Source organism: the organism of the source record quoted next, unplaced genomic scaffold (assembly GCF_019419815.1).
Source record: "Pyrus x bretschneideri cultivar Hongxiangsu unplaced genomic scaffold, Pyrus_bretschneideri_v1 Contig4, whole genome shotgun sequence".
Lineage (NCBI taxonomy): Eukaryota > Viridiplantae > Streptophyta > Magnoliopsida > Rosales > Rosaceae > Pyrus > Pyrus x bretschneideri.
The window spans coordinates 7,077,656-7,089,416 of NW_025999723.1; the positions used below are offsets into that span (position 1 = coordinate 7,077,656).

At 33.9% G+C, this 11,761-nt stretch overlaps 1 protein-coding gene across 1 annotated transcript; it reads left to right on the top strand.

Annotated features, from left to right (window-relative positions):
- Nucleotides 1-620: 620 nt before the first annotated feature.
- LOC103928575 (60S ribosomal protein L35) lies at nucleotides 621-1,822 on the top strand. Its single transcript, XM_009337642.3, has 4 exons — nucleotides 621-776; nucleotides 869-1,004; nucleotides 1,108-1,264; nucleotides 1,543-1,822. Exons 1-4 carry the CDS (start codon nucleotides 773-775, stop codon nucleotides 1,615-1,617), a joined length of 372 nt encoding a protein of 123 aa, XP_009335917.1. The 5' UTR covers nucleotides 621-772; the 3' UTR covers nucleotides 1,618-1,822.
- The last annotated feature ends 9,939 nt before the right edge of the window (nucleotides 1,823-11,761 follow it).

The following is an 11,761-nucleotide window of genomic DNA, read 5'->3' on the forward strand; positions in this document are numbered from 1 at the left end:
AGTTAGCCACTTTCGAGCCGTTTTCTGGCCAAATCACAGCGAATTAGCTATTGAGAAAGGTACCATTCTCTTCGTCTAGTTGATAAGTATGATTTTTGTTTATGAATCACTTGATTTTGTTGAGTATTGAAGAAGTTATGAACGTTTAAATCTTCCCAGTTTTCGGCGAGTTTTCCAGTTTTCCTACTAACCAATCACATTTGAGGCTATTTTCCAGCCATCTCCGGTAACCATTGGGCTTATAATCTTATTCTACACTTTTCTATCTTCATTTTGATATATTATGGGTCGAATTTGGTTAAGAAACAATTGAGTTACGAAGCTTTGAAAATTGCTCAAACTTAAGGCCAAGAGCTCTGGGACACTTAACGGAGTTTTTAACGGAAGAACCAAAATAATGGATGGTGGACAATCTCAGGGACTATTTCGATTGATTTTCAATCTCAGGTACCAAAGTGATGTGTTATGCAAATCTCATAGACTATTTTGGTTAAAAAACATTTACTAAAAGAATTAGCATGCTACGCAATTTGGGCTGAACTTTCGCAAGACATGGGATTCAAAGCGGGCTCCTTGACTAAGACCCATTTCCATTTGTATAACTAAAACCCAAATCAGCAATAGCCTAATTATACCCAACCTAAAGTCCATACACCCGCGCTACGTATAAAAACCCGCTAAATCCACCGCTACTCAAAATTTAGGGTTTCATTTTCCCGTCAAGCTAAAGAGAAGGAGCCGCCGTTGCAGAACTCGCACGCACGCAGCAGCAATGGGTACTTCCACTTTTTCTCTGCGATTTCGGTTCACCAAAACATTATCCTTTTCTGCTGATGATTTTGTTCTTATTGTTTGTAAATCGTGACAGCGAGAATCAAGGTACATGAGCTGAGGCACAAGACAAAGGTTGACCTTTTGGCTCAGCTCAAGGATCTCAAGGCGGAGCTCGCCCTCCTCCGCGTCGCTAAGGTCACCGGCGGAGCGCCCAACAAGCTCTCCAAGATGTAACAATCAAAACCCAATTTTTTGTTTTCCTGATTTTTGTTCTGAAATCTCGGAAAACGAAGAGAAATTTGATTTTTTGTATTGAAATTTTGGTCTTTGCAGCAAGGTTGTGAGGCTGTCGATCGCCCAGGTGTTGACGGTGATGTCACAGAAGCAGAAGGCTGCTCTCAGAGAAGTGTATAGGAACAAGAAGCTCTTGCCTCTTGATCTCCGTCCCAAGAAGACCAGGGCCATCCGCCGGAGGCTCACCAAGCACCAGGTACTAACATTTTTCGACTTCGTTTGCTTTTATTTATACTTGAACTGAAATTAAAATGATGAACTATCTTGTAATGGCATTTGATGCAACTGTTTGATATGGTTTATTTATAGTATATGAAACACTAAACCGATGTCGATTGTGGAGAAATTTTATTTTATATGTAGTTGATCTGCATTGGGTTTTTGTGATTGTTGAAAAGATAGATTGCCCAGTTTGTAGTTTTTTCATTTGGTGTGTATTGGAGTGTGATTTTGTTATGCCGTTGTATTGCACAGGCTTCTTTGAAGACCGAGAGGGAGAAGAAGAAGGAGATGTACTACCCTTTGAGGAAGTATGCCATTAAGGCTTAGAAGGTCGTATTGATTACGTTAGTTCGTCTTGTTACCTTGCTGTAATAGAATATTTTTGTTCACAAGTTTTGGCTTTGAATTTAATTATGATGTTAGACCTGAAATTTTGGTGTTTAATTGTACTCTTCTAGGTTTGGGGAGGTTCATGCCTTACCCAAATTGACTTAAGGTTTTCTTCGGGCAATGATAGTTAAGATTCTGTTGAGTTCTCTGCTTGTTGAATCCCTGAGGCATTTGATCATTTTTTACTAGAACATTACTACATTCATGCTTCGCACGGATCATGATGAGTCTGTTGGATTTGTCATGTGCCCTTTGATTGAAAGTTGTTTCTGTGCTACTTTAATACTAGGTTTGTTTTAGAGGTCTCTAACTTAGTCCACTCTTTCTGGTGTGGAAATGATAACGATTGTAGTAATGGTGTATCAAGTTTAACTGAATTTAAGCAAGGGTCTTTTAATTAAAAATTTGTGATCATTGATCACACGATAAGCAAAATTGTAGCAACGGTTATTCCACTTCAACATGGAGAAATATTCCCTCAACTTTTACCCAATTGATATTGGAGAAATGGTCTCTCATCTTTAACCCAATTGTAGCATTTTGACGGAAGTTTTGATGAAGTAGATGAAAATGACCATAGTTAAACATTTTGATGAGTTAAGAGACCAATAGTCACAAATTTTTAGTTGAAAGACAAACAATTGTGTTAAAGTTGAGAAACTATTGTTATAAAGAGTCGTCGAAGAATTAGTATATGCTATTCCTAATGATATATGATTCGTGGAAATCTTGAAGGGAATGGATCCTCATTTTTTTTTTTTTTTTTATAAAAATGGGGATTAGTTGTGGGGTCTACACTACATCGAACTTTAACGATCCAAACCATCTATTTTTCAATTTGCACCTTATATATCATCCTTGCAAAATATTAACTAAATTGGAAATGTTTAAGAGATCTAATTGGGTTCAAAGAAGTTAATGAATACTTTGTTATATAAGAAATAATGAAATTTTGTCTTGATAATTAAATAGACAAATGGTTTCGGATTGAATTGAATTTTTGCAAAGATGATCTATGAATCGAGACTTACAAAACAGACGGTTTGGATCGTTAAAATTCGATGTAGAGTAAGCCCCACACCTAATCTCCATTTTTTGAAAAAAATGAGAATTCCTTTGCATAAAGGGCCTATATAATCCGTTGTCAATTCAATCCGGCGAAAAATTATGTTATCAACACTTACGTAATATTCCAATCATCTACAACCACATCATTTGGTTTCAAATTTTGTTTAAAAATTTGATCCTCATAACATTATCCTAAGCCATTTTCATTTGCTTTTTTGAGCATATATGAATGAGATATAAGAGAAATTTTTTTGAAATATCATATGAACTTGTTCATATTTTTCAATTTGTCATATAAACTAAAATTTTAAGCAATTTGTCATACCAATTTTACAAAATCTTTAATTTGTCATCTCACTCCAACTCCGTTAAGTTTTCCATTCAATATAAGTTATGTGCCTCGCACATGACTTGTGTTCAGGGTTTTTAGGTCATTTTAACATCTTTTCACAAGTTTTTTTTTACTTTTATATAGTACAAACCCTTGATATTTTTTACATTTTTTTAGCACATATGCATCTACAACTTCATTTATGGCACAAAACGTCAATTTGTTTCTCATTTATAGAGCCTGTATGAAATAATTCTTCGACATGCTAAAATGCAAAAACTCTCACTTGTGTATCATTACAGATTTGGAATAACTAGAAGAGAGTGCATTGCATAATCATTTAATTGCTGTCATATAGAAAATATTGTTCCATTGCATGAGAAGCCCACAGTTTTTTGTCGAATACAACTTAGTAAAAGGGAAGTAAGGTATTAAAATGATCGAAATAACCCTAAACACAAGTCATGTGCGAAGCATATGACTTATATTGGATGGAAAACTTAACGGGGTTAGGAAGAGATGACAAATTAATGATTTCAAAAGTTGGTATTACAAATTGCTTAAAATTTTAGTTTATATGACAAACTGAAAAATACTAACCAGTTCATATGACATTTCAAAAAATTTCCCAAGTTATAATATTAGACCATCTCCAACTCCTGTGGATAAACCTTAAAATTTTAAGCTATAACCCAAAAATTGCTTTTCTCCACCAACTGGCTTAAAATTTTAGTTCGAGATTATTAAATAATGATTTTTACCTAATTATTTTTCTCGGTAACTTTTTTGAGAATAAAATTTATGTAGATTATCCTAATTCATTTTTATGAACATTTTAATCTAAAAATATTTAAATTTTGATAAGTAATTAAAAATCATACAAATACATAGGTATTTATAAAGATTTAAGTGAAATTTGATTTAAATAATTTTTTTTTTAAATTATTTTAGACGTTAGATGTAATTTTGGGCCATCAAATCTTTTTTTTATCATTAGATTTGATCTCATTTGATCACAGCCGTTAGATTATAAGTAAAAAACAAAAATAGGTTTGAAATATGATAGTTTGGTAGGTCCAAAATAATTTAAGCCATGGTTAAATCCTTGAGGAAATCTAGCACAAAGATATATTTTTTCCTCAGGCTTATTTTAGCCCAATGGTTGGAGATGGTTTTTGGGGGGGGGGGGGGGTGTAAAAGCTTATATTTTAAGTTTTATCCCATGGGTTAGAGATGACCTTAGGGAGATCAAAATTTTAAACCATGAATGAGACATGATACATTCCACAGTAACAATTCAATCATAAAAAACCACGTCATTTGATTTGCAAATGTAATTCAAAATTTTGATCTCTCTATGATTATCGATGAATGAGACATTATACATCTAACAGTTATTGCTTGGGGCAAAGCAAAGGGACATACAAATTGGACGTAACATAATAATATTGAGTCATTGACATTCAAGGAAAGAGAAAATGCTAGCTAGTGTGTTTTCAAGACTCTTATTTTAGCTTCATGCTGATCTTCTCCCGGTCATTTTCGCTGATTTCCCAATAAATACAAACTTTTAGATTATATTCTCCTTAAACTCATCAATTTATATTTGTCTTAAGTAAATATTTGAGATTTTCTCTTTAGGTTTTGAGCAACACACTCGTTTGTTTTGTTCTCTTCCCTATAAATAAAATTTCACCTACTCTAAGATTTGGGCGACACATCAGCAACACCATTACATTCCAAATAGGAGTGCGATATCCACACACCTCTTTTTACTTCTCACGGACCCTTTTAATTTTCGGTCGTCGGATCGGATAAATTAAAGAAGATCAACGAACAAAAATTAACAAAGGGTGTGTGAGAAGTAAAAAACAATGTGTGGATAGTACACTCCTTCCAAATATTTTTGATTGGCTGAGTCTTGAGCTACACTAATTCAAAGATTCGATTAAAAACGACTTTTTCATATCTCCCAACACGTTGACTTTTGTAATTTTGTTTTAATTTTGGTCTTATTCTTCGACAGTTACTGCAATCTTCGTTCTTGCCCTTCCCAGTTAACCCACTTTAAAATGTTATTAAAAAACTATGTTATTAAAATTACTATTGAATTGGTCGTTGTCGACTCAATAAATTTTTTAAGTTAATTTGCATCCTTGTTTGGGACCCGATTCAAAACTCTCCTTCTCTCATTCTCTACTAATTACTTACCTAAGCCAAGGATAATTGTCTCTAGGTACAAAAAGGAATTTCTGGGATATCCAAATTTTGGTGTACATCTTCAAGCTAGTGTGGGACACATCTCATGTTTGCATCTCGACACTTCACTGCGACTATGAGTGGATCCTAGTGTTGGTTCACTTTTTATCCTCCACCAAATCTTATGAGCTTCTGTTCTCAATGATTTTAAGAAGCACCTGATCGCAGCGATCATACCTTCGAATGTGACGTACTTGGTCTTTTCATGCATGACTATTGTAATGATCCGTGAACTATATTAAAACGTAATCACTGTGATACTCGAACTAGGATCCGAGTTGTACCATTGGTTATTTTTGTCACCAATCTCTTTTCACTTCAGCATGTGTCTATAAAATTAGTGATACTTAGTTCCAACTAATTAAGTTGGTGTTGCGGATCAAGTCTAGGCCAGCGAAATTTTGTCTTCACTTTATATTAGAGGACGCGATGAATTCAAATCTTATAGAGAATAGTAGCTCAATAAAAGAGAAACGAGTGGATAGTGGCTGTAGAACAAGGACTTGAAAGTTGCAAGGAATGAACCTAGTAAGGAGATCTTCATGAGCTCCCTTATTTGGTTCATATGAGGAGACCTTATACTTTTACAGTGACAGGTTCGTTGTTCGAGTTCTGTTACAAATATAAAATGTATGCAATAGTATGTACACATCTGGTAGTCCGTCGACATAGGTCTATGGTCTTAGTTCGGTACAAAGGAATTAGGTCTACAGTTTGAAAGTAATTTACACATAATAATGCATTATTAAATCAAAACATCACCTGACGATGAATCTATTAGATGTAAGTCTCTTTTTATATTCTTGTTATAGAATTATAGAATATATTCGAATGAGATTAATGGTGCAATGTAACCAACTTAAGGCTCATCTTCTTTTTCTATCCCCTGGAAATTAAGGCTCCAAAGGTTGCTTAATTTCCTTTGGCCTTGAAGGCAGTGGCACTGACTTTTTTCACGGGAAAAACATAATTAATTAATACTTAATTAATTCAAAACATATTTATTTACCAAAGGCAAAAAACATTGCTTAGTTTACTTTTATTGGAGAACGATCTTTCTTGTAAAAGGGATGAGCAATGTTAGGTAGATCAACTTTTTAGACTAAATTTGTAAATCAAATAATATGTTACCAATAAAAAATAAGCATATTAATCAAAACTTAAGTAATAATCTAATCATCAACAATCATGTCTGATTTATAAAATTTGATCTAAAAAGTTAGTTTCTTTAGCATTACGGAAAAGTAAATTATGTTAAGAAATCAGTTAAAATTTACGAAATAAGCACATTAATTGTGAAACCATAACGAATTATAAAATTAAAGGGACTTGGTCATGGGTCTAAAAGGTGCACGTCAATTGTATAGCTTGTATTTGAAATTATGTTGTCAGTTTGCATTCATGTTCTTAAATTTTGTTTCTTTTTGGGTGAAATGTGGAACTTGTCATAATTTGCAGTTGTCATTTGCTTTTTGAAATATAAACTTTGACGTGCATATTCTAATTCTCCTCAAACTTATCAATTTTTTTAAATTTGTTTTTAAGTAAAATATTTGAGATTTGTTTTTAAGCTTTGATCATATCTTTCGTATACTACGTCAACACACTCGTTTGTTTGTTCTCTTCCCTAAAAACAAAATTTCACCTACTTTAAGATATGGGTGACAAATCAGCAACGGCATCAGATTCCAAGTATTTTTAGGTTAGCTGAGTCTTGAACTACAATAATTCACAGATTCGATCAAAACGACATTTTCATATCTTCGAACACATTGAATTTTGTAAATTTTGTTTTTTTTAGTCTCATTCTTCGACAGGTATTGCACTCTTTGTTCTTTTCATTCCGTTAACTCACTTAAAAATGTTATTAAAATTAGCATTTGAATTGGTCGTTGTTGCGACTGATCAATATATTTTCTTCGTTAATTTTCATGCTTGGTTGGGACCATTTCCAATTTAAATATAAAATTAGTTGATAATCGATGCTTAATTAATTTCAACTAACTAAATGAGTGTTGCAGATCAAGTTTAGGCCAGCGAAATTCACTCTCCACTTTATATTAGAGGACGTGATGAATTCAACTCATATAGAGGATATTAGTTGAATGAAAAAGAACCCGAGTGGATAGTGCCTGTAGAACAAGGACTTGAAAATTGCAAGGAATGAATCTAATGAGGAGATCTTCAACTCCCTTATGCGGTTCATATGAGGAGACCTTATAATTTTACAGTGACAGGTTCGTTGTTCGAGATTTTCAGTAGCACGTCTAAAATATATGCAATAATATGTCCACATCTGGTTTTCACTCAACTTAGGTTTTTGAAATATCTCACGTCGATCGTATCTTTAAGAAAAGAAGAGTTTTAACCTCACTGCAACTAATACCGATGTTTTTTGTGAAAAAACCTCATACCTGACGGATCGTGCAAGTGATAATTACTAAGTTAAGGACAATATCAGTGTTGTTGGTGGTGGATCTTCAATCCGTCTCTCCGATAATTCTACATGGTATTAGAGCAAGGGAGCGGGCCCGTACTGCCACGTGATGGGTGAGTCCCCTTGGCCTTTCACAATGATGGTGGGTCCCTTTACTCTACGTGGTTGTCGATGTGTGGATCTCCCACGTGTGTCCCACTAATTGGGTCTCAAGTGAGGGGGTGTGTTGAAATATCTCACATCTTTGTATCTCTAAAAAAAAAAAAAAATTTAAATATCCTAACCTCATTCCAACTAATACTGAGGCATTTTGTGATAAAATCTCACACCTGACGGATTGTACAGGTGGTAATTACCAAGTTGGGGACAATATCGGTGTTGTTGGTAGTGAGTCTTCGGCCCGTCTCTCTGATAATTCTACAGGTCTATAGTCTTTTTTCAGTACAGAGGAATGCATCATTAGATCATAACGTCAAGACGATGAATCTCTATTAGACGTAAGTCTCTCTCTACTAGTCTTGTTATAGAATTATAGAATATAGCTGAATGAGATTAATGGTGCAATATTATACACGTACCAGATGCTTAAGAAGAAAATGGTAACAAGATGGAGAAGTTTTCCTTTATGATTACCGTCAACAACCTCGCGTTGTATTATTAATCTAATTCGTTTATGATCCGTATATTTAAATTCATGAATTATTAATCTTATGGCTAATTCATACTATATATAACACATGCATTCCTACCTGGAGAGCTAACTTACTCTTTAGTGCATTGATGATATTTCATATCCGATCAACCCCATTGCCAATATTGGTAAACATTATTGCTTAATTATTAATGAAGTTTAACAATGGAGGCAACCGAGAGACTGGGACTCTCTTCTCGCTCGTTCAGCCGTTGATCAGTGAATCATGCATGCAAGTCAAACACAGCTACACACAATAACTACTATTATTGTTTGATTTATAGGTGCATATCTTTGACAAATTCTAATTAGCGTTTCATCATCGATAATTGACAAGCTTACTTACCTACGTAATCGTGAACTTGTCATAATAGTGAAGAACATTTTGTGGTTAACTGCATCGTCTTTGGGAAAATATTTCAAATAAGTGTTATTTTCTTACTTTAAGAAATTTTAAGAAATTTGCACAGCCGAAGAACTCACATGAGGAGGATTTCCTCAGTTGTAGCTGTTTGTTGTAAATACATGTAGACTTTACAAATATTAAACGATTAACAGTCGCACGTATAATTACATAATTTTTTTCCTACCCCACCCCTTTACCCTCCCTTTTCATCGAACCTAGGACCTATACTACCCCACCCCTTTACCCACACCCTCACCACTAGGCTAGCCCTAGTGGCTTGCACGTATACTTACATAGGTCAGCCATTTTTAACATTTGTCTTAACATTTTGGTGAGCAAGGAATCACTTTAGAAGCGTCCATTTGTGAGTCTTGTGAAGAATGACGACGTTAGAAGTAAACCCTAGTTTATCAAGTCAGTCATTAGTTTGGTTCTTGTTTGGAAGACCTGGAAACTGGAAAAACGGTTTTAACAATCAATCCCCACTCTTTCCGGGTTGCTTCCTGGAAAAATAGAGTTTTATTTGTTTTTATTTTAGTCTCATTCTTCGTCATTTTTTTCTTGTCATTCCGTTCACTCACTTAAAGATGTTATTAAAATATGTACTTCTGATTAGTATTTGAATTAGTCGTTGTTGCGACCCAGTAAATTTTGTGAGTTAATTTGCATGCTTGGTTGGAACCATGATCCAATTTAAAACTGTCTCATTCTCTCTCATTCTCTAATTACTTACCGTAATCAAGAATAATTAGGACCTACTTGGTCTTTTCATGTTTGAATGTAGTAATGATCCGTGAACTATATTAAAACTTAATCATTGTGATGCTCGAACTATAGAATCTGAGTTGCACCATTAGTTATTTTTGTCACCAATCACTTCAGCATGTGTCTATAAAATTAGTGAATAATTAATACTTACTTCCAACTAATTGGGTTTTGCGGATCAAATTTAGGCTAGCGAAATTCAGTTTCCACTTAATTATATTAGAGGACATGATGAATTCAAATCTTATAGAGGATAGTAGTTGAATAAAAGAGAAACGAGTGGATAGCTAGTGGTAGAACAAGGACATGGAAGTTGCAAGGAATGAATCTAACGAGGAGATCTTCATGAACTCCCTTATTTGGTTTATTTGAGAAGACACTATACTTGTATATAGTGACAGGTTCGTTATTCGAGATTTGCACATCTAAAATATATGCAATCTGCCTGCCTGCCTGGGAGTCAGTCCACGTAGGTCTATAGTCTTATTTCGGTACAAAGGAATTAGGTCTATAATTTGAAAAAAAACTTATACCTAATAATGCATCATTAGACCAAAACATTACATGACGGTAAACTCGTTAGATGTAAGTTTCTCTAATAGTCTTTTTATAGAATTATAGAATATAATTGAATGAGAGTAGTGGTGCAAATTAATACATGTGTCAGATGCTTAAGCAGAAAATGGTAACAAGAAGGAGAAGTTCTGTTATGATTATCGTCAATAACGTCACGTAATGTTATTAATCTAATTTGTGTCATAACACAGATACTTATATTTATTTAATTATATTTATCTAAATGTATGAAAAATCAATCTTATCGTTAATTCATACTATTACACATGCATTTGTACGTGGATAGCTAACTTGCTCTCCAATCCACGCTGATGATATCCTCTATCTTATCAACCCCATTGCCAGTTTTGGTAAACATTATTGTTTAATTATTAACGAAGTTTAATTAACAATGGTGGCAGCCCAGGGACTGGTTCTCTCTCATATATTCAGCCGTTGATCAGAGATCATGCGTGCAAGTCAAATATAGGTGCACATAATAATTATTATTTGATTTATGGGTGCATACCTTTGACAAATTCTAATTAGCCTCTCACCATCACCATCAATAATTGATAAGCTTACCTCTCTACGTAATGGAGAACTTGTCACAATAGCGAAGAACATTTTTTTGGTTAAGAAGACCGTCTTTGGGAATATATTTCAAATAAGTATTTTTTATTTTCTTATTTTAAGAATCCAATTCTATGGCAATTTAATATTACGATCTTGTAGTATTTCTTTTTATTTGTAATGAATAGGTTTTAGGTTCGATTCTCACCAAATGCGGGTTTGAACCATATTATTGCTAGCTTATTATGAGGCTAAACCCACCCCCTCCCCTTAGTATAGATAATATCGTTTATTAAAAAAAAAATTCACTTCTATGAGAGAGTGTTGGTTAACAGACTCTTAAACAAATGCGTGTGAAATTCACGTATATTAAGCAATTAACAGTCACACACGTGTGAAATTCACGTATATTAAACGATTAATAGTCACACCAATACCTACACAGATCATCCATTTTAACATTTATCTAAACATTTAGGTGAGCAAGGAATCTTTATAGAAGCGTCCATTTATGAGTCGTGTGAAGAATGATGGCATTAGAAGTAGACACTAGTTTATCAAGTCAGTCATTTGTTTGGTTCTTGTTTGGAAAACCTGGAAACTTGAAAAACGGTTTTAACTAATCAAACCCCGGTCTTTCCAGGTTGCTTCCCGGTTATTGTGGAACCAACCCTAGCTCTTTTGTCTTCCAAAAGGACCACAACTCCACGTTCATCTAAAATTAAAAATATTGATCAGTTGCATTTTGGAGCAAGCCAGTTACTAGTTCAAATTGCTTATCAGACGACCGCTCATATAAAATATCACTCAATCAACAATTCAAATTCACCGTTTGACGACTACTAAATCAGATTATTCGACGGAAAGCGAAATCTCTATATATTTGGATATAAACGAAGGGATTTAAATTTGACTAACTAGAAGAATGTAGCATCGCAATGCATGCATCTTGACCATATGATTCATTGAATATGATATATTTAAAAATAAAAATTA